The 23,187-nt window shown below is 47.6% G+C and overlaps 1 protein-coding gene across 1 annotated transcript; it reads left to right on the top strand.

Annotated features, from left to right (window-relative positions):
* Window positions 1–6,741: 6,741 nt before the first annotated feature.
* On the top strand, window positions 6,742–8,871 carry LOC123252716 (macrophage-expressed gene 1 protein-like). The gene has a single exon (XM_044681972.1). It carries the CDS (start codon window positions 6,742–6,744, stop codon window positions 8,869–8,871), a length of 2,130 nt encoding a protein of 709 aa, XP_044537907.1.
* Window positions 8,872–23,187: the final 14,316 nt, after the last annotated feature.

The raw sequence follows: 23,187 nt of genomic DNA, 5'->3' as shown, positions 1-23,187 counted from the left end.
TAGAGGACATCTTGTAATACTGCCCTCCCAACTCCAGTGAAGGAGTCAACATTCTTGTAGTACTTTTTAGACATAACTCATTGTCCTCCTAATGGCCCAGTGAAAGAAGGAATGAAAGGATTTTACAGGTGAAGAAATGGAAGTTCAGACAGACTTCATCTATAGATTTTTCTTTTGTTTCCCTCCTTTTTCACATTAGAAATGCCTCACATCAGTAGGTCCTCTAACTGCTATACTATGAAAGAAAAAGGAAGAAAGAAAAAGGAAGAGAATGAAAGAGTGAGAGAGGAAGAAAGAACAAAAGAAAGTAAGGAAGGAAAGGGAGAGGAGGGAAGGAAAGGAAGGGAGGGAGGAAGGAAGGAAGGAAGGAAGGAAGGAAGGAAGGAAGGAAGGAAGGAAGGAAGGAAGGAAAGAAGGAAGGAAAGAAAAGAAGGAAAAGTAGGAAGGAAAGGAAGAAAGAAAGGAAGGAAGGGACAGAGACAGAGAGACAGAAGAATTTCATGTAGCCACATAGCCAATGCAAGGATTCTAACCAAAGCATCCTAACTTCCAAGTTCTTTCTAGACCATCCCACATATTCCTTTAAGGAAGGGAATATATTTCTTGGGCCCCTTGAGGCATTAGACCTCTTGAACCAACTGTCTCTAGATGCAAAGGGTGCCAAAGGATCTAGATCACCTCCAAGTGAATACTCCCTTCAATAATGAAAACTGCAGCTCCTTCCTAATCACTCATTCTCTATGACTGGCTCTTGCCCATCTTCTATAAACTGAGGGCAGGGTTATCACCTGAGGGGCTGGAGGGACTCTCCTTCGTTTTATCTTGCCTTCTTAGGGTTAACAGTAGAGGATGGGGACTCACCATTAGCTGTCCCTCACTCACTTTAAAGTTACTCCATCTTGGCATCTATGCCCTATCCCCTTTCTTTGGAACAGGAGTCACAGGCTCAACCTGAGAGCAAAGCATCAGCAGGACCACATACCCCTCAAGAACTCGGTGCCCCTTGGCAGCTTAGTCATGTGGAAGAAAAGGTGTAGGGGGAGATATTCTTTCTCTGGGACTACCTGGGAGAGTGGATGGAGGAGACCTCAGAGGATATCTAGTCTATGATCCTTTGAAATGAAAAAATCGAAACGCAGATTTAAGTGACTTGTAGCTGTCCTCTAATTAATGGAATGCTCTTTTACAGTATAGGAGCTTCCTGCTTTAGACTGGAATTGCTCTTCTTCCTTCAGTGTGGAGGGTCTAGGGTTCTAGGGACTTGATTCATCTCTCTGAACAGAGGACCACTGTATGGGTTTCTACCATCAGAGCCAGAGAGCCTTGTGATTTGAAGTTCAAATAGAAAGTACATTCCCACTGTAGAGTGACATTTCCTAGCCAGAAATTCCCAGGATCAGTTAGAGCAGGAAGGCAGAGAGAGATAAACTAATCTAACCTATTCAGGAAAGGGTTAATCCCCAGTCAAGTCATAAAGGCTTCAAGGAGGAAAGCTGAGGCTGGAGTCTTCTAAGCACTCCACACTTGGGGAAACTCTTTTCTTCATGCACATTATCTTGCCAGGCTCATCACTATCTGGCCACCCCTCCAGGAGCTCTCCAGCTTCTCAGTGTCCTTTCTAAAGGATGGAAGGCAAAACTGGAAACAAGAGACCAGATGTCTCTGACATTGAGATTGGGCAAATTCCACCTTCTCTGTGCTCAGGTTCTCCATTTGTCAAAACGGAATGGCTGGACTTGATGACCATTAAGAGTTCTGATTCTCTGTGGTCTGATCAGGGCAGAGAACAAGAGGACTGCAGGATCATAAAATTTCAAGATCATCCAATATTGTCTTTTTATAGCTGAGAAAAGCTGATGCCCAGAAAAGTATAATGACTTGTCCAGGGTCACAAAGGTTGCTAGACTGGCATTCAGATGCAGGTCCTCTGACTCTACAGATGGGACACTTTTTTTTTTAAACCCTTGTACTTCGGTGTATTGTCTCATAGGTGGAAGAGTGGTAAGGGTGGGCAATGGGGGTCAAATGACTTGCCCAGGTTCACACAGCTGGGAAGTGTCTGAGGCCACATTTGAACCCAGGACCTCCCGTCTCTAGGCCTGACTCTCACTCCACTGAGCTACCCAGCTGCCCCTGACACTTTTTTTTTTAAACCCTTACCTTCCATCTTAGTATTGTATTGGTTCTAAGGCAGAAGAGCAGTAAGGTCTCAGCAATGGGGTCAAGTGACTTGCCCAGGGTACCACAGCTAGGAAGTTGTTGAGGTCAAATTTGAACCCAGGACCTCCCATCTCTGGGCCTGGCTCTCAATCCACTGAACTACCCAACTGCTCCCACTTCCAACACTTTTTTTTTTTTTAAATCCTTACCTTCTGTCTTGGAGTCAATACTGTGTGTTGACTCCAAGGCAAAAGAGTGGTAAGGGCTAGGCAATGGGGGTCAAGTGACTTGCCCAGGGTCACACAGCTGGGAAGTGTCTGAGGCCAGATTTGAACCCAGGACCTCCCATCTCTGGGCCTGGCTCTCCATCCACAGAACCACTCAGCTGCCCCCAGTGATTATGATTGTCCATCTTGGCTCCAAAGAGAAGAGAAAATGCACCTCCCTTCTCTTCTTTTCACTTAAAAATTTAGTTAACTAGACTTTAGTATAGCCCAGATTTCACCATCTTATTCACAAGAAGAGACTGGAAGACCTAATCAAACATTTCTCTAAAATCCAAGTAAACTTGAACTCCATTATTCTCCTGATCTGTCCATCTAGTCACACTTCAGAAAAAAAAAATGGGGTTAATTTTGATCTGTTCTTGACAAAAAGTCAAGTTGGCTCTTAACCATCACCAATGGCTTTTTTTAGGCAATCACAGATATTGATTGAATATTGTGTTTACAGGAATTGGGTGCTGGAACACTCTATTCTCCCTCCCTGGTCATCACCATCGCGGCCCCACTCCACTAGCACTATTTTTGTTTTCATTACGAAGATATTTGCTCTTCCATCTCATACCAGCTTTTAGGCTCTCTACAAGTTTTCTAAAGTTAGCTATGAACTCTTTCAGTTCTTGAACTCAGAACAGGAAAGACAGCTAGGAGCTCTCTTAGAATCTCCTCACCTTATCCTGAATTTTCAACTCTTTTTTCCATTTGAGGCGGAGCTCCCCTATTGTTCCTTATCAGCATTCCCACTATCAGTCTTTGATTCCTTCTTCAATGAATGCCCTTTAAAAGAAAATCATAAGGAAAACACTCATCTGATGGAGTCTGAATACAGACCAAGATAGATTACATTTCACTTTATTTCTTCACTTTTCTTTTGTTTGCATTCTTTTTCATTAAATAACTAATATGGGGGGGGGGGGGTGCAGCTGGGTAGCTCAGTGGATGGAGAGTCAGGCCTAGAGATAGGAGGTCCTGGGTTCAAATCTGACCTCAGACACTTCCCAGCTGTGTGACCCTGGGCAAGTCACTTGGGCCCCATTACCTTCCCTTACCACTCTTCTGCCTTGGAGCCAATACACAGTATTTTTTACTTCAAGATGGAAGGTGAGGGTTTTATTTAAAAAAATAAATAAAGTAACTAATATGGAAAGATGTTTTCCACTCTCACACATGTACAATCTCTATCCAGTTGCTTGCCTTCTCTGGGAGGGATACTGGGAGGGAGGAGGTTAGAGAGGAAGGACAGACAGAGGATAAGAATTTGGCTCAAACTTAAAAAAGAAATAAAGATAAAAAATTTTTTTCATGTAACTGAAGGGAAATAATAAAATATTTTTAAAACATGGTAGATTGGAAAAAAATTGGCTAAATTCCATTATCATTGGTCAATGCCGAAAGGACAGAGAGTTGAAAGTGACCTTAGAGCCCATGTGATGAAGTGAAAGTAGTAACTTTGCCCTAATGGGCCCAGAGAGTGAACTGAGACTTTTGTTTATCATGGCCAATACTGGAATTTGTTTTGCTTGGCTATACATTTTGGTCTGAACGTATTTTTCAATGGGTTTTTTCTTTCTCAGTAGGGGGTTAGAGATGAATTTTTGTTGATTAAAAAACAATTTTTAAAATATCACACCAAAGGTCCATGGGAGGACTAGAACTCAGATCTCTTGATTCCTAGCTTACTAGTTTTTTTTTTTTTTAATTTTTTTTTAATTTTAAACCCTTAATTTCTGTGTATTGACTTATAGGTGGAAGAGTGGTAAGGGTAGGCAATGGGGGTCAAGTGACTTGCCCAGGGTCACACAGCTGGGAAGTGTCTGAGGCCGGATTTGAACCTAGGACCTCCCGTCTCTAGGCCTGACTCTCAATCCACTGAGCTACCCAGCTGCCCCCGTTGCTAGTTTTTTCACTGAGGTTCACGAGGCAAATGAAATGTTTAGCTAACGTTTATGGTGATTTAAAGTTAGCAGATCATACTGAGGTGTACATATTGTGAGATGTCAAGGGTTAATGAGTTTCTAATGACTTTTGTGATGTTTATAATTACTTTGGAACGTCAAGATTATGAAATGATGATGGAGGTCTGAAAGTGACTTTGCAGTGTTCCAGCCCAAAAAGGTCAGGGAGCCCCAAATAGTGCCCGTGCTCTCTTCTAGCTTACCAAAGTTGCAACGTGGTACATTCCAAAAGATTTACACTATATTTCTTGTCCTGGATAGAAATTTCCTACATTGCCCAATTATATATTATATATTATATATTATATATTATTATTATTTTTTTGTTTTTTTTTTAAACCTTTAACTTCTGTGTATTGTCTCATAGGTGGAAGATTGGTAAGGGTGGGCAATGGGGGTCAAGTGACTTGCTCAGGGTCACACAGCTGGGAAGTGTCTGAGGCCAGATTTGAACCTAGGACCTCCCATCTCTAGGCCTGACTCTCAATCCACTGAGCTACCCAGCTGCCCCCTATTATTATTTTTAAACCCTTACCTTCTGTCTTGGGAGTCAATATTGTGTATTGGCTCCTTGGTGGAAGAGTGGTAAGGGTGGGCAATGGGGGTCAAATGACTTGCCCAGAGTCACACAGCTGAAGAGATCACATGATGTCCTTTCAAAAGGGTAGAAAGTGAGAAATGGAGGCTGGCTTATGTCTTCCAAGAGCCATCTTCAAAGTCTCTGGTTTCACTCTTCATTGACCATCTCTGGGAGCTTCAAAACCTGGCCCTTCCTAATCCCATTCACGCTCTCTTCTTCCCTGAGAGTCTCTGTCCTGGACAAGACCATCCCAAGCAATTCCTGTCTTCTAGAAGGAAAGAGCTGTGGGTGGAGGGAGATAGATAGTGCCTCCCAGAGGAGCTCAGCTCTCCTTAGAGGGTGCTTCCTATAGGATTTGAGGACTCCTATGGAGATTTCTTCTCTAGGCACCAAACTCTGCTGAGGGACCCCCAGACCTGGAAAACAGTTCTCTAAGACTCCCTAAGCCAGAAAGCTCCAGCTTGGCCTCCCAAGCCTGGCTTTCAAACAACTCATTCGAGTCTCTGGCTCTCCTTCTCCCACCAACCCCCCAGGTATTACTATGACCACCCAAAGGAGAAGCTGTTGAATTCCATTCTAGCGACTCCTTGCGGTCTCCCAACTAGTAACACCATTTGCCCAACTTTCATTTTGCTCTCCTTCCTGACTTAGGAAAAATACAATGTTCTCAGGTTCTTTTTCTGTTTTCTTTAAAAGTTAAACAAAACAAAACAAAAGACCAGCGTTTATATTCCATCTCCCCCCACCTTCTCTCTGACTCTGTGAGTGAACCTACAGTCCCAGCTCTCACTCTGGGTCCCCCTTTTTTGCCCACTCCAAGTTTCTTCCTCGGGACAGCTAGGTGGTCCAATGGATAGAGCACAGGGCTTTGAATGAGGAAAAATCTCCATAAGTTCTTATCTAGTCTCAGAAATTTACCAGCGGTGTGACTCTGGGAAGTCTCTTTATCTCATTTGCCTCAGTTTCCTCATCTGTAAAATGAGCTAGAGAAGGAAACCATTCAGGATCTGTGTCAAGAAAACCCCAAAGGGGCAGCTGGGTAGCTCAGTGGATGGAGAGTCAGGCCCAGAAATGGGAAGTCCTAGGTTCAAATCTGGCCTCAGACAATTCCCAGCTGTGTGACCCTGGGCAAGTCGCTTGACCCCCATTGCCTAGCCCTTACCACACGGTATTGACTCCAAGACGGAAGGTGAGGATTTAAAAAAAAAAAAAAGAAAGAAAAGAAAACCCCAAAATGGGGTCATGGAGAGTCTCACAGGACTGTAAAACGACTCCACAAAAGTGTCTTCCCTGGGGGAGAGAAAGCTAGATTCTGTTTATGGCTAGGAGGGCCCTCAGAGTAATGCCCTTCTTTTAAGAGCCTCGGGGAGGCTGGCACACCATGCACTGCCCTGGCTCTGGGTCCAGGATTCCAGTCCAATTCTTTGAGAAACGTTAGCTTTCAATATTCACTCCCAGTGTGTGCCCTTGGGCGTACTCCTAGGCCTTGCCTCAGTTTCCTCCTTTGTAAAGGGAAAGTGTGGAGCCTTTTGGTCTCCAATTGGAATCCGGGGTTGGGCAGAGAATGGGAAATCCCTCCTTTCTTACGGGTCCGGAGGGAGGGTGGCCTTGAATTTGCCCCAGGCTGGATGGACTAAGATATCGCGAGGGCGGAGTCTGGGGCCAGATATTTGCCTGGGCCTCCCGCTAGTCCCCAGGCAGACTCAGTCCGGACGGCTTAGTCCGGGCTCCCGGGGCGCTCGTAGGGAGGCAGCCCGGTACCATCATGGCCCTGCTCCTGGGCTCTCTGCTGATCCTGCTGGGGCTGAGGCCGGCCATGGCTTCCAGGATCTCCGGGTTCCAGGCCTGCAAGGGAGCAGCCTCGAGCTTGCCGGTGCTCGGAGTGCTGCCCGGAGGCGGCTGGGACAACCTTCGCAACCTGGAGCTGGGGCCGGTCTTGAGGCGCAACTACTCGCAGTGCCGCGTCACGGACGACCGGGAGTACTTGATCCCGGACCAGGCTCACGTGGTGGCCCGCCGGGAGAGCGTGCTGGAGACCCACTCGGAGATCATCCGGGACTGGCGCTCCTACACCGACGCCTTCGCCGTCACCATCAACGCGGAGGCCTCCTTCCTGTCCGTCCTCAACGGCAAATTCTCGGCCGCTTGCCAGCGGAGCAAGGTGCACTCCGTGTACGACGAGACGGTCACCGCCCGCGTGCAGGCCCGCCAGCACATCTACTCGCTGGCCGCGCAGCCGCCCTGGGTCTTGGAGGAAGCCTTCCGGCAGCAGCTGCTGGACATCAGCGAGCACCTGGAGAACAACCGCAGCCAGCAGGCCAACTACCGGGCCGAGCTCTTGGTGCTGGCCTACGGCACCCACGTCCTCACCGAGGTGGAGGCCGGGGCCAGCCTGATGCAGGAGGACCAGGTGAGGCGTGCCTTCCTGGAGGACAGCTCCGTCAAGAAGGTGGGCATCGCCGCTTCCGCGTCGGCCATCTTCTTCAGCCGCATCCAGGTGGGAGCCAACATCACCGGGCAGGTCCAGAACCAACAGCAGTGGGAGTACATGAAGAACACGGTGAGCTCCAAGATCCAGAACCACGGCGGGGAGCCCTTTTACCCTGGCATCACCCTCCAGAAATGGCAGCAGAGCATCCGCAACAGGCTGGTGGCCATCGGCAGGTCAGGACTGCCCCTGCCCTTCTTCATCACGCCCGAGGCGCTGCCGGAGCTGCCGGTGCCCTCCGTGAGGCGCCTGGCTCTGACGGTGCAGAACGCCATCCACCAGTACTACGCGGTCAACACCTTCCCGGGCTGCTTGCAGCCCAAAGCCTCCAACTTCAACTTCCAGGCCAACGTGGACGACGGCTCGTGCGAGAAAGCGAAGAATCGCTTCACCTTCGGGGGCGTCTTCCAGAGGTGCCAGCCAGTGTCTGGGAAGGGTGCCGAGACGTTCTGCCGATCCTTCCGTATCCAGAACCCCTTGACCGGGATCGCCTCTTGCCCCTCCAACTACACCGAGGTGCTCTTGGCCAGCGAGCTGCGGAGCAGCAACGTGCCCAAGATGGAGTGTCGGAAGCAGTGCAACTCCTGCTACTGGCTCTTCCAGTGCTGCAAGCACATCTGCGGCGATTACTTCCACCCCAGCGTGGTGAGCGTGTCCGCCTACTGGTGCGCTCCCACCAAGAGCCCCGAGCTCTCCAAGCCCGGCTTCCTCTTTGGGGGACTGTACACCAATACTCAGAAGAACCCGCTTACGAAAGCGCAGACGTGCCCCACCTACTTCTACCCCCTGGTGCTCTTTGTAGACCTCAAAGTATGTGTCAGCAGCAACTATGAGCTGGGCAAAACCTCTGCCATTCCCTTTGGAGGCTTCTTCAGCTGCCGTGTGGGCAACCCTCTGGCTGGCCTCCTGAAGGGGCAGAGCCCCGGGATGCTGAAGGAGATCTTTTATCAGGCCAGCACCACGGTGTACCCCATGAAATGCCCCCCTGGCTACAGCCAGCACCAAGCCTATCTCAGTGAAGGGTGCCAGATCCTCTATTGCCTCCAGGCAGGATCTCTATTTGCCCAACAGCTGGCCCCCATTCATCTGCCTCCCTTTCTCCGACCGCCTCTGCTAAATGAAAGCTCCCTGGAGGATTCAGATGCCAACAAGGTCTCGAGGAGGTCGAGCCTTGGCAGAGCCAGTCAAGAGGCCTTGGACTTTGGGGACTTTGAGTATTCAGGACCCAGTATGTGGGCTGTTGCTGGAATCTGGATGACCCTAGTGACTTCGCTGGTGATTGTTGCTGGGGTGATTGTCTGGATTATCAGATACTACAACAAGAGGAAATATCTGGGATTGCCAGTAAGATATTCGGGTTCAGATCAAGGAATGACTATGGAGGAGCCCCAAATCAGTCTGGCATGAGTTTCCCTCCCCCTACCCTTGAGTCCCTCAATGAAGGGGGCCCACAAAATAGTTTCTGCCCCAGAAGGAAAGTGCAATTCCTGTTTCAAAACTTGGTCTTTAAATCCCTGTTTAAAGAAAGATACCCTGCTTAGGGCTAAGAAGAGCTTTGGGCTGAGTAGAGGCGCTCGCAGTCTGATTAGTTATCGAATCCCAGAATGCAGGATCCATGGAGGCTGTGGAAGTCTTCTTAGCCTTCAGCCACAAGTTCTGGGTGTTTTCTAAAACAAAGACCCAATCTAAGCTAAAAGGCACCTGAAAAAAAAAAAAAAAACAGGCTCTTGGAACTTCTCCCAACAAATGGCCAATCCAGCCTCTGCTGGAAGACTGACCGCCAGGGAAGCTCTGATCTATGGGCTCTCTTTCCTTGTATGGAATTTCAATCTGTCACTTGGAAACTTCCTTTCCTGCCTCCTGAAACTGAGCAAAACAAGCCGAGTCTCCATGGACTTTCCATGGGGCATCTCTTTGAGGACTTGAAGGCAGGTATACCGTCTCCATCCTCAGCCTCTTCTCCAGGTTCTACCCCACCCCATACCCAGGTTCTTCTGTGTCCCTTCAGCCACCTTGATTAACCCCACCCAAAATGTGGATACGGTATTCCAGGTGTGGCGTGAACAAGGAATAGACCAAACAGCCTTGAGGTCCCTTGAAAATGAAGCATTCTTGTTTGTCCAAAGGGTAGGGCAATTTAGAAATAATGCTGCAGGTGGGTGAATGGAGGGTGGCTTTAATTTTAGGGTGATTTTTTTCTCTAGACAATAATTTGGTGCTTAGGTTTTCTCATCTGCCCAATAGATTAATAAAGGGCCAGTAGAGAATAAATTGCATTGGAACCAGCAGCACCCCATTAAATACAAAGGGCTTTCTGACATGGTTATCCAATGAACTAAGATGCTCTGTTCTGGCTCTTTCTCTCCCTCTGATTTGTGTTGGGTGTCTGACTCATCTTCGTTGAATTGTATTGTGAGTGGGAGAAATGGGCTTTGGATCTCTTCTTCCTTTCCCAGGACCTTGGAAACCTGAACAATAAAAAATACCCAGATGAGAAGCTTTGCAGTGTCATCCTTTAATATGAACAACTAATCTCATCCCTTAACTCCTACATCTAATCTCATTTAATCTCTAGCAGAGAGTGATGCCATAGCTAGCAAGACTAAAAGACTTGGGGGTATAGAATTAATATTTAAAGAATGACTTGTGAATGTCTAACCCCAGAGAAAAAACTGAGAAATAGAAACAGGAAAGACATCATTTATGTAGACATCTTTTTAAAATTTTTTAAATTTAAATTTTGAATATTTTCCCCTAGTTACATATTTCATGTTCTTTCCCTCTTCCCCAAAGCCCCCTAGCCTGTCCCCCCCCCCATAGCCAACCCACAATTCCACTGGGTTTTACACGTATCACTGATCAAGACCTAATTCCATATTATTGATAGTTGGACTAGAGTTATTGTTTAGTGTCTTATGTAAACATATCTTGTTGTCAGGCAATGTCTAAAGTGGTGTGGAAGGGGAGGGAAGGGTTGAGGCATCTGGGAGTAACTTCTTTTAAAAAATAAAGTAAAGGGGGCAGCTGGGTGGTTCAGTGGCTTGAGAGCCAGGCCTAGAGACAATGGGAAGTCCTAGGTTCAAATCTGGCCTCAGACACTTCCCAGCTGTGTGACCCTGGACAAGTCACTTGACATCGCCCCCCCCCCCCCATTGCCCAACCCATACCACTCTTCTGCCTTGGAACCAATACACAGTATTTTGATTCCAAGATAGAGGTAAGAGTTAAAAATAATAATAATAAAATAAATAATGGGTACAAGAAGACTTGGATGAGTGGGGACACTCAAGGAATTTATGGAAGCTGAAGAGAGGCACAAAAAAAATGGAAGGAGAGTTCACTAAATTTATGGGGATTCTGGAATTGCCAGAAAATCTTTTTATTTCAAAGGAAGTCAAAACCATTCCAAAAATGTCTTAGTTCATTTAAATGCCTGAACTTTTAGTAGAAAGACCCAAAGGAATGTCTTCTCTCAGCTGAATTCCTTCCATAATTCTGTATGGTGTTGTCTAATTTAAAATAATTTAGTTCAATTCAATTCAATTTTATCACAGACTGTAATTAGAACCCAGTGCTGATTGCTGGGAGGGCACCCTGAGTTTTAAGATAAGAAATAGTTCCTTGCTATGAAGACCATAGTCAAATAGAGACCAGAAAAGAATTGTGGCCAAGGGTAATGAAATTCAGTTGGGCTAATTATAAACTTGGTATTTTCTGAAGGCATCCAGCCTGTGGGCTTTTGATGCCAGCTCTGGGGTTGGGGCTGGGGAGGCAATGTACAAAATGATACATTTTCCCCAAAGTTGACTGTGGGTTTTTACTAGAAGAAATCCACTACTAGAACAGCAAATCTAAGCAGTCCATTAAAAAAAGATGCTATCAAGCCACCACAGAGTTGATGAGGTCTGTTTTTAAGAAGCCAGAATGGGGGGCATCTAGGGGGTTCAGTGGATTGAAAGCCAGGTCTAGAGACGGGATGTCCTAGGTTTAAATCTGGCTTTAGACACTTCCTAGCTGTGGGACCCTGGGAAAGTCACTTGATCCCCATTGCCTAGCCCTTATTTGTTGTTAATCAATTATTGATTCCAATACAGAAGGTAAGGGTTTAAAAAAAAAGCCAGAATGGATTGATTTTTAATAAGTAATTTTTTCACTTTTTTATTGTCATGCAAAGTATACTTCCATATTGGTCACTGTAAGATTAATAATTATTTTAAAAGATAAATACTGTATATATGCATGTACACACACATAAAATATACACCTACATATATATCTATAAATTTAGAGATATCTGTGTGCATATTCACATACATACATATATAAACACATATCATTTCTTACTTGAGTATAAAAGACAGCATCTCAACAAACGAGTGATTGAGATGTGGAGTGAGAGGACCTGTTTTAAAATCCTGGCCCTGCCACTTCACTACCTGGATCCATCACAATGTGAGCCTCACTTTTCTTACCTGTAAAATGAACCAGATAACAAGTCCATATAACACTTGCTGTTGTTCTTTTTTGCCTTATCCTTTCTTTCCTTTGAGTTTATTATAACAACCATCAAACTTTTGTTTTTACAAATGCAGAAACAAGGCAGTCATGGCTAGAAATAAAGCAATATGGCCCCTTAAGTCTCTGGTTTTACCTCTCGCTTTCTATTTTAAGAGACTATATTATTTGCAAATTAACTATTAACTATCAAATGGAGCAGAATGCTTAAATTTGCCTCTAATCTAAAATCTGTTCCCTTAAACATTATTTTACATTTATAGTACATTTTTTACATTATATTTTACATTATATCACACTGTTTACTTTCAAGTTTTTTTCATTCAAGTACCATATTTTTGGTTTTTTTTTTTTTAAACATTCATCTTCCATCTCGGGATCAAGTACGTGTACTGGTTCCAAGGCAGAAGAGTAGTAAGGGTTAGGGAATGGGGGTTATGTGACTTGCCCAGGGTCACACAGCTAGGAAGGGTCTGAGGTCACATTTGAAACCAGGACCTCCCTTCTCTGGGCCTGGCTCTCCATCCACTGAGCCACCCAGCTTTCCCCCGTTCAAGTAAATAAATTGAGGTGAAATATAAACACTTATTTATTATAAAACTTCAAATATAGTTCATTTGAAAAAGAAAATAAATAACTTCTATTTTGTTTACTTTGTGTTATGGAAATGTACAACAAAATCAACTTCCACAGATTAAAGTTAATGTTGTGTACCATTTTCTTTAAGTTGTTCTCTGAATGAAACATTCGAATCCCATTGGATTCTTTGATAGTTTCCAGTATCGGCCAGAACTGGAGTGCCGTGCTGACCAATGACGCCAGTCTGTCATATTTCATCGTAATTCAGGCGATCTGCTATTCAGAGCAATATCTACTGGTGTCCACAGAGAATAGTGAGGATTTTGTTGCTCTTCTTTCTGAAGACTCAGATTATCCTGCTTCAAACTTTTCTTTGAACTTTAAGCAGCCTTTTATCAAAATGTTTATTCCACTGCTAGGGCAGCAGTTTGATTCTGGGGGAATCTGATGAGTTTTCAGTCCCTCTCATTCCTGGGCTTTGGGCTACGACTCCAAATCACGGAGTTTACGTTCTACTAGGGGGTAGGAGTGGGGATGAGACAGCATGGACACGTGTGACTGTAAGCTCTGTAATGGGGATAATTTGAGGAAGGGTGTGTGGTACAAGGGAATTTTGAAAGGAGGTTATCAGGGATTTGTTAGATAGTAAATCTAGGTTACAGGTAGGCTGGAATAAGGAGATTCAGGATATAATAGGGCTGAAGTCAGGAGTTTAACACTGAAGGAATAAGATCTTCAGGGAGAGGGAGAATTAATCTAACAGGCAAATACAGCAGGGCTTATAGACCAGGACTCAGACTCAAACACAGGCTGAGGGAAATAGACTAAACTGAAATTAACAACAGGCTTAGTTAATTTCACAGGAAGGGACTTGTTTTGAAGTTACAACTTCCTTCAAGATGGATACCCGGCTTCCCTTCAAGCCCAGAGTATGTTAGTTCTTTCCCTCTTCTTCCCTCTCTTAATAATTAACTGACCAATTATACTAATAGGTCTGTTGAAACACAAAAGGGTTTATTATCTTCAAAAGATGATCTGACAGGAAAGTGGATTAAGGAAGCCCTAACAGTTGTCTCAGGAACCTCAGGTGGGGGAAGGGAGGCAGAGATGAAGTCTGAGTAAGGACCTGCCTTTAACTCAAGCTTACAAAGTGCTCTTGATATCTAAAGGGAATAAATGATGACTGACTAGTTTCTTTATATCTAATATTGTCAATTATAGTTAACCCTTCACAGATTTGAACTCCTCTCTAATTACTCTCCTTATTAACTCCACAGACATATAAGGTAAGGGAAGGAAGGTAGGAAATAATATTGGGAAGGAAGATATAAAGAGTTTATCCAAAATAACAATTTCTTAAATAAATATTTCAAAGCTAGGCTAAATTTCAATTCTACAGATAGTTAAGGAGGCAGCTCAGCTGGTCAGAAAACCTCCCTCCACGGGAGACCCAAACCAACTGACTTTTCTCTCAAGATTCCAAACCCCTAACTGCTTTCAGAACTCAGCCAAAGCTTGAAAAAACTATATGACCCCCTCTTTCTATACTACAGCTCACACATATAAAAACACACATATAATTACAAAGTGATTATTTTTCCTTGGGAGAAGAGTCTCCAAAACAGGTTGAATTGACAAACTGCTTAGCACTGTCAACTTCCTTTATTAATGTTCCTTCATCTAGCCGCTCCCCTCTAACTAGCTCTCTTGTTGTTCCCCAAGCCTAATTTCTCTTCTGTGTGTTTGCACACAGGTGGTAGGTAGCATCCGAAACACATTCATCATTACCCCCTTGAATCCCAAGCTCGATTCTTGACCTTCTGCCATGTCCTTATTCTTTAAATCTTTTTAAGAAAATAATTTTATTTTTTTTTTTAGAAAAAAAGTAAACTTTTTTGATGAACAAAAAGCCTCTTTCCTTTTTCTTCTCCTTTTCCCCTACTGGAAAAGGAGAAAAACAAAATCCTCACAACAAATATACACAGTCAAGCCAAACAAATCCTACCTTGGCCATGTCTGATAGGCAATGCACTCTTCCTCTGCACCCTGAGTCCATCACTTCTCAGGCAGATGGCATCCTTCATCTTTGGTCCCCTGGAGCTAGCCTTATGGATGTGATGCTATCTGAGTTCTTTAGTCTTTTCGGGTTGTCTTTATAGTGTTGCGAAGGTTCTCCTGTTTCTGTTCATTTCACATAGCATCAGTTCATCCATTTTAGTCAGGCTGCAGGACCCAGCTAGAGGGATAGATTTTTGTAGGCACCAGTACAGGAACTGAGCTGCTATCCCTCCCTCACACTCTAGCACTGGCAAGTTCCATTCCAGATCAGGCACTAGCAAAGGACGTCCCAATACTCTTCAGTTAGGACCCTGCTAATGTCTGTGATATTTCTCTGATAGTACTGACTTTTACCAAAATACCAAAGTATGTCTCCCTCTTCTTCTTTGAGGTACCCAGTCACTGTGCTTGAAAGTACTGCTACCCCTTGCTCACTGGCCTCGATGGTCAGAACAGTAAGATTATTCCTATGAGCCAGAGGCAGAAGAGAACATTAAAAAAACATATACTTTGCTGGGCTTGGTATCAGGAGATCTGGGTTCAAATCTTTTTTTTTATTTAAAAAATTTTATTTAATTAATTTAGAATATTTTTCCATGATTCCATGATTCATATTCTTTCCCTCCCCTCCTCCCATCCTGGGTTCAAATCTTGATTCAGCTACTTACTGTTTGTGAGAGACCCTGGGCTAGTTCTGTAAGGGAGGAGAGGCTCTGAGGCATTCTAAGACAAAGACAATAATAATCCTTCACAGGAAGGCTGGGAAGAAAGCACTATGAAAACCATGTAAAACTAGAGAAATGAGAAGTAGAGGATAGATGTTCAGGACCTGGAAGACACATATGGTGCTACATCAGTGTAAGTGTTTTTATTATTTGTTGTTATTTTTCATCTGTTATCTGCTGTTTTAGAATCAATACTAAATAATTACAAGGCAGAAGAGTGGTAAAGGCTAGACAATGGGGGTGAAGTGACTTGCCCAGGGTGACACAGCTAGGAAGTGTCTAAGGCCTTCCTGTCCCCAGGCCTGACTCTATCCACTGAGTCACCTAGCTGCCTTTAATATGATTATTATTAAAACAACTACTACAGACACAACCAGTTACTCTGATTTAGGGTGCACAATTTAGGCTTCTGAGTATTATCTGTCTACTTCCCTCTGGCCCACTTACCCTATAGCAGATTCTTAACCAAGGTCCAAGTGGGTAGTTTAGGATAGATTTTAGGGAGTCTGAGAACTCAGATGGGAAAAAAAATACATTTCTTTTTTCACCAATTTCTAATTAAAGTCGAACATTTCTTCTAATTATTTAGAAATCTGATTTCTTCGTTTGCTCAGGACGGAGACATAATAGATTTTTTAAAACCCTACCTTCTGTCTTAGAATCAGTACTAAATATGGGCTCCAAGGCAGAAGAGTGATTGGGGCTAGGCAGTTGGGGTTAAGTGAATTGTCCATGGTCACACAGCTAGGATGGGTCTGAGGCTAGATTTGAACCCAGGACTTCCCATTTTTGAGCTCTACTCTCTATCTACCAAGCCACCTCGCTGCCCCATATAGTAGATATTTAATAAATGCATGGGTTTGGTGGATAGAGAGTTATCCCTATGACATTTTGTTTCTTCTTGGTCAAAAGTTAGAGAAAAGAAATTGAGGAAAGTCAGAGAATATGGTGTGACAAAGTGATCCAACAGGCTGGCTGGGAAACACTCTGCTCTAATGTTGACTAAGATTCCAAGCTGGCAAGAACCTCAGAGATCATCCAGTTCTAACTCCTTATTTTACAGATAGGAAACCGAGGGCCAGAGAGAGGGAGGGGCTGCTCCAGGGTCACACAGGGAGTTAGTAACAGAAGGATTCAAGGCCAGGACCTTGGACTCCGAGCCTCTGTGCCTTGGGAGTCTTCCATGATCCTACCTGCTTTCTGTGTATTAATTTACTTGGCAAGCGTTTTTTATATACCTCCTAAGGGCTAGACACGGGTTCCATTTTAATTTCACTTCATCAGGAACTGAAATCAAATCAGGAACAGAAATCAGGAACAGGAACAATTTACTGGGGAAAGCAGGGATGAAGGGGAAGGCCAGGGAGGGCAGGTCATTGCCAGAAGACTGAGAATTTGCTGTTCTGGAGACAGATAAAGAGTTTGGCAGCTGAAAAAAAAGGGAGTCCAAGGCCTTCCCTTTGCCCTGTTGGTGGCTGGCTCTGTTCTGGGCAAAGGAAGAAGGGGAGCGATCAGGGAGACTTCGAATACTAGAGACAAGAACAATGGGAATCCAGTTGTTTGAGCTCCCTTGGCTTTGGGTTCTACATCTGTGAAGGAAGGAGGCAGGGTGACATGTCGGGGATACTGTAATAGCAGTGACAATCAGAATAACAGAGGCCACCATGGAAAGTTTCCAGAGCTCTTTGGGTATAATATCTCATTTGATTCTCACTCATACTCCAGTCAACAAACATTAGATGCCAAATGTGGGGATATACCAGGTGAAAAATAAAAATCTGTCCCTGATCTCAAAGGGACTCAGTTTAGTGGGGGGAGACAACATGCAAGAAAGGTACCTAGGGGATAAATTGAGGGAAGGCTCTGTGATTTTTTTTTTTAACCCTCACCTTCCATCTTGGAATTGGTACTGTGTATTGGCTCCAAGGCAGAAGAGTGGTAAGGGCTCGGCAATGGGGGTTAAGTGACTTGCCCAGGGTCACACAGCTAGGAGGTGTCTGAGGCCAGATTTGAACCAGGTCCTCCCAACTTCAGGCCTAGTGCTGTATCTGCTGTGCTACTTAGTTGCTCCTCCCCTCTCTAGACCTGGCTGTCAACCCACTGAGTCACCCAACTGCCCCCCCCCTTAGTATTATTATTCATCTGTGATATTCCACTCTTTCTCCAACCCCATAAAAATGAAATCTAAAAGGATCTTAAAACCGGAAGAGATCTGAAAAATCCATGGAAGCTCGCGCTCCCCCCTCCTGCCCTAAAAAGGTGTATAAATGCCTTGTTTTTATACCACGTTATTTCTGGAAGCTCCTGATACACACTCGCAGAGGAAAATAAGAGAACGAGCCTTCTCTCATTATAAAAGAAGTATCCCGTGTGGTCTTTTGTCCTTCCTTTTGGGAAAGGACCAACCATGGCATCAAGGGGCGACATCTTGACTCCGGCTTGCCCTGGACTGAAGTGCGGCAGAGCCAGGCACAATCCTCGGCCTCCTTTTCTCTTCCAGAGTCATCAAAGTCTATGGCAAGGCCCAAGTTGGGATGAGCGCAGGGGCGGGTCTTGGACGTCTGACCAGGCTCCAAGGGCTCCACAGGGCCCGCTTTGGCTGCCTCCTGGCCTCTGCTCCCTCCCAGAAGTCTTCACCCGCTTGGGCAGGCGCCCCCTGGAGAAGCGGGTCTGCTGTGGCAGGTGGCGGCTGGGCCTGCTACGGCTTCATGGAGCCCCAGGCCGGAGCCAGTGCGAGGCCTCCCGGCACACCCTCTCCAGTGACTGACTGGCGGCTCAGACACCTGCCCGGGGCTCTCTCCATTTCCGACCAGAAGCAGAAAAGGAAGCCTGAAGCCTGGCCTTCGGGCCATTCCCTGCAGAGCTGGGGCAGAGAAGGAGCAGGATGGAGGTAGTTAGGGATGGATAAAGAGGCCTGCGGTGGGGGCGAGCCTGGGGCCTTCCAAAGCATTGCTGACCCGTCCCTTAGGGAGGGGACCTTTGGCTGGGGGGAGAGCCCGGAAGGGCGCTGCTGCTAGATAGACTCGGGGGGAGGGGGGTCTTCAGGAGCGCTTGTCTTGTTTAGTTACTAAGGAAGGGCTCGTTTGTTTTGGCAGCGCCACTTTACCCAGAATTCACCTTGTTTCCCATATGGGGGTGGGGAAACCACCATGCAAATAATATGCTAATGATATGTTAAACACCCCGGGAGGACTTCCCGTTCCTTTTGCCTGATTGGAGCCCACTCAAAGGAGGGGGCCCTTGTGCCGATGCTGATTGGCTCGTCACAAAGCTCCCGCCTGCGTCCTCATAGCAACCCACGCGTCCTGAGGAGCCATAGAGATGGAGATAACCCAAGACCTGACAGACATTATTTCATTTCCAACTGAGAGCAGCGTGGGGAGGGGGATGGGAGCGGATCTGGGATCTCGTTAGAACTCCCTTGTGAGGTAATTCCCTTCCAACTCCCTCAGGTTATTGTTGTCGCTGGTCAGTGGGTCCGACTCTGTAGGACCTCATTGGGGTTTTTTTGGTGAAGATCCTGGAGGGGTTCGCCATTTCCTTCTCTGGCTCATTTTACAGATGAGGAAACTGAGGCAGACAGAATGAAGTGACTTGTCCTGGGCTTGCCTGGCTGGCAAGCGCCTGAGGCCGGATTTGAACTCGGAAGCCTCCAGGCCCAGGACTCCGTCCCCTGTAGGACCTAGCTGCCTCCCCTCTGCTCCCCTCCTTCCCTAGAGAACCCAGAGCGCAGAGATTTGCCCAGAGTCACACCACAAGTATTGGAGGGGGAGAACTTGAACCCAGGCCTTCCTGGTTTGGAGGGAGGCCCCCTGCTCTGGACTGTGTGGGCACATTTTATCCCCATTTTACAAGTGGAGACACTGAGGCCCAAAGAGCCGAGGAGGCCGGTGTGGGAAGCCGTTTTGAGTGGGGCCGTCTGTCGAAGCCGCGCTTCTCTTTCTTAGCCGGGCGGTGGCAGGCCGCGGAGGAAGGACGGCTGTCCCTGTCTGTGAGCGCTCCGGGCCTTCCCCACATTAACTTCAGATGTAAAGCCAGGTGGCAGGCTCAGAACAGACCAGACTTGGGGCCCAGGGAGTGGAGCGGTTAGCCTGAGGCTGAGACGGAAGGAGAAAGTTAAAAAAAAAAAATGGAATCAAAAGAAGGGATGAATGGGCCTGGGTTCCAGTCTGGCCTCGGACCCTTTCTAGCGGCTGCCCTGGGTGAGTCACAGAACCCCTGTTGGCCAGCCCTGACTGCCCTTCTGCCTCGGAACCAAGACATGGTATGGATTGAAAGGCAGAAGGTGAGGGTTAAAAAAAGCCCCAAACCCGAGTTCGAATCCTTCCTCCAGCACCGCACCTCTTAGTGTTTCAGCAAGTATGACAGGATCCTATATAAAACAATGGCTGTTCTGTGTGTGTGGAGGGATTTTCCACGCTGGGAGCACCTACGCTGAGGAACATTTTCTGACTAATACAGAAAAGGAAAATGGCGAGCCTGCTGGGAAGGAGGCTCCTCTCCTAACCCGTAACTCGTCGGGGGCTACAGGGGATACACAGAGGTGTGGAAATGACGGCATGGGTTAGAGGCAGATTCCCGGCTCTGCCCCTTCCAGAAGTGGGCCTTTGGCTCCGGGATGGCCGTGCGGGCAGCCAAAGGATTTCCGCACCACGCTGCGAGGTGGAGAGGGCGGGCCTCGGTGCCCTCATTTTACAGACGGACAAACTGAGGCTTAGAGACGTTAGACGGTTTGCCCGTGATCACATCTAGGAACTGCTGGAGGCAAGATGTGAATCCAGATCTCGGTGGACCGTCAGCCCAGCGCTCGCCTTCAAAGGCTGGGCTTCGTGGTCTGCGGGGAGCTGCCCAGAGCCTCAAGATCTGCGCGGGAGACGGAGAGTGGCGGCCCCCACCAACGCAGCCAGGAGGCCCGAACCCGGCACCTGCTTAGTGACGTCAGACGTGCAGACGGGAGCAATGGGGGAGGGGAGGAGACAGACAGAGACCAGACCACACGCGCACTTCCTCTCGGCCGTCATCCCGTGTAAGCTAGGCTCAGGCGGCCTCTAGCGGTGCCAGACTGGAACTGTCCGGCTTTGCCCGGCTCTGCATCCCTTCCGGGCGGCGATGCCTCAGCGCAGTGTCAGTTGGGTCGGACCCTAGAGACCCCCCCCCCGCCCCACCCCCACTTTCCCGCGGAAGTCGCGGTGCCTCACTGACGCTGTCGCTCCCCCGAGGCCCCGTCCAGGTGGGCCGAGCTGGAGGTTGGGGCCGCTCTGCACCACCGAAGCGAGGAGGCTGGTAGATGGGTGCCGGGCCGGAGTTACGAAGGACAGAATGGAAGTCTGGCCTCTGACACTTGTGTGACCCTGGCCAAGTCACTTCATGTCTGTCTGCCTCAGTGTCTGCATTGTCAATGAGGGTCATCCTGGCGCCTCTCCCCCGTGGCTGTGGTGAGAAAAAAATGAGCCGCAAACCCAAAGGCTCCAGCGTTGTCTTTCCACCTTCGCCCTCCTTTTACAGGTGAATCAGAGCCTGGAGGGGTCGTGCCAGCCTTAGAGGGGTGACTTGTCCAAGGTCACGCGGCCCGCTGGTGGCAGAGCCAGGCTCCGGCCTAGTCCTTTCCCCCACTATAAGCCGCCTCCACTCTCCAGAGCCGATAAGGTGATTTCCTGGGTCCCAGAGGAAGCCAGGCCGAGGGTGGGAGTGGGGCAGAACCCCTGAGGAGGAGCTAAGCGCCCAGAGGGGTTTAGGCAGGACTTCAGCCACACCGACCTGGCCACCCTGGGGGGAGGGAGGACTCCCAGGCCTCAGGGGCTCAGAGATGAGGCTGGGTGTCCATGGATGTCACAAAGTAACCTCTAAAGGCTGAGCCGCCCCCTCACCTCCATTACCTTCTTCCTCCACCCCTCTTGGGGCTCACAATGCCCCCACATGCGGGTGTTGGGGTGAGGCTCCCCCAACAATGGCTCCAGGGGCAGTCAGTCTCCAGCCTGAGGTCTGGCAGGGTGGAACCTCGTCCCTGGAGAGGAGGATGGGATGGAAGAGGAGAGTCCAGGCTGGCCTTCTCTAGAGATGGGGGATGGTGGGGGGTTGGGCCCTGGTTGGGAAGCTCCTGGCCTCTTCTGTTCTCTGGCGGGTCTGCCTGGGGTATTTGGACCCTCCCTGACTGTGGTGTGCAGATCTCACCCTGCCCAGAGAAGAGGCCAAGGAACCACCTCCCAGGATTCCCAGCCCTGGAGCTACAAGACTGGACCCCAGGATTCTGGCCGGGAAGGCCCGGCCTCTCATGAAATTGTGCCCAACTACGAGTGGGTGGGCAGTTGGAGAGACCTCAGGGGTCTGAGGAGAAATCTGGCTTCTCCTCCTGGTCCTCTGGGCTCTTAACAGGCTGGCCTCCTGGGCTCAGCCGATGCTGCACAGCCCCTGCTTGATAAGAACAGCTGGGGGAATCTGCTCTGCGTCTTGGCTCCCCGAACCCAAATCTAGGTTAGAAGAAGAGCCTGCAGCCCGGAGTCTGCCTCATCTCTCATTTCCCCCATCCAAGGGGGAGCAGCAGGTGAGAGTCAGCGTGACACACAGAAGAAATAAAATGACTAAGTGGAGGCTTCCAGGGCTCTGTTAGGCCTCCCAACAGAGACCAGGGCAGAGAATTGGACTCTACTACTGTCACTGGGTTGTCTTAGTTCCAATGCTGAAGAATGAGAGAGGGGGGGCAGCTGGGTGGCTCTGTGGATGGAGAGCCAGGCCTAAAGATGGGAGGACCTGAGTTCAAATCTGGCTCCAGGCACTTCCTAGCTGTGTGACCCTGGACAAGTCACTTCACCCCCAATGTCTAGCCCCGACTACTCTTCTGTCTTGGAACTAATACACAGGATTGCTTCTAAAATGGAAGGTCAATGTTAAAAAAAACAAAACAGGTAGCCCATTCGACTTTGTTTCAGGAGGGCCTGAAACCATCCTTCTCCCTTGCTTATAAGAAACTCTGCATCTTCTTAGTTCGCCAACAGACAAGAACCTCCGTTTATCCCCTTACACTTTCCAAGGGAAGAAACGGTTTGAACGTTCCACTCCCTCCTCGCACTCACCAGATGCTCAACGCCCCACTTGTTTGTTTTTCCACTTCAGAAATGACTGACTCCTTTAGGGTGGACTCCCATCGGGCCAGGCCGGACTGGGCCGCCCTCCGGAGGCTGTTCAGGGCAGGGGGAGAGGCACAGAATCATTCTACAATGTTTCCCAGACGTCCTGCCCTCAGTCCGAGAAGAAGCAGAAAAACTTCATTTTCTTTTGTTTCTGCTCCCTAAAGCCTAGGATCTGAGCTCTGAGAAGCCTCACTTCTGAGCCCCAAAGGGTCCAAGGAGGGGATCCTCCCAGGCTCTCGAAGAGAATCAGTTTGGTGGGGGAATGTGGCCTAGAAATGAAAGTGCACAGAAAACTGCGAAGTGCAGGCTGTTCATTGTGATTCATTCTGACATTCTGAGGGTGGCATGTTCTAGGCAGTTAGCAGCTCCAAGCTGAATAGACACAATTATATTGGCTGACACAGGGGGCAGCTGGGTGGCTCAGTGGATGGAGAGCCAGGCCCAGAGACAAGAGGTCCTGGGTTCAAAACTGGCCTCAGCCACTTCCCAGCTGGGTGACCCTGGGCAAGTCACTTGACCCCCATTACCCCTTACCGTTCTTCTGCCCAAGAACCAGACACAGTATTGATTCAAAGAAGGAAGTTAAGGGTTAAAAATTTTTTTTTGGTGATGCAGGCACTAAGATTCAGGCCAAGAGCTCATTAAAATGAATAAAACATTCTCTCGAGGTCAGAACCAACTTTTCCTTTTGGCTCAGGAGACCCTAGAACTAAATCAAC

This window comes from Gracilinanus agilis, chromosome 6 (assembly GCF_016433145.1).
Source record: "Gracilinanus agilis isolate LMUSP501 chromosome 6, AgileGrace, whole genome shotgun sequence".
NCBI classification, from domain to species: domain Eukaryota; kingdom Metazoa; phylum Chordata; class Mammalia; order Didelphimorphia; family Didelphidae; genus Gracilinanus; species Gracilinanus agilis.
Note: the sequence above shows the minus strand (reverse complement) of the source record. Positions and strands in the feature narration are given on the sequence as shown.

Coding starts and splice junctions, on each gene's coding strand:
- LOC123252716 (XM_044681972.1), top strand. CDS start 6,742: ATGGCCCTGCTCCTGGGCTCTCTGCTGATCCTGCTGGGGCTGAGGCCG.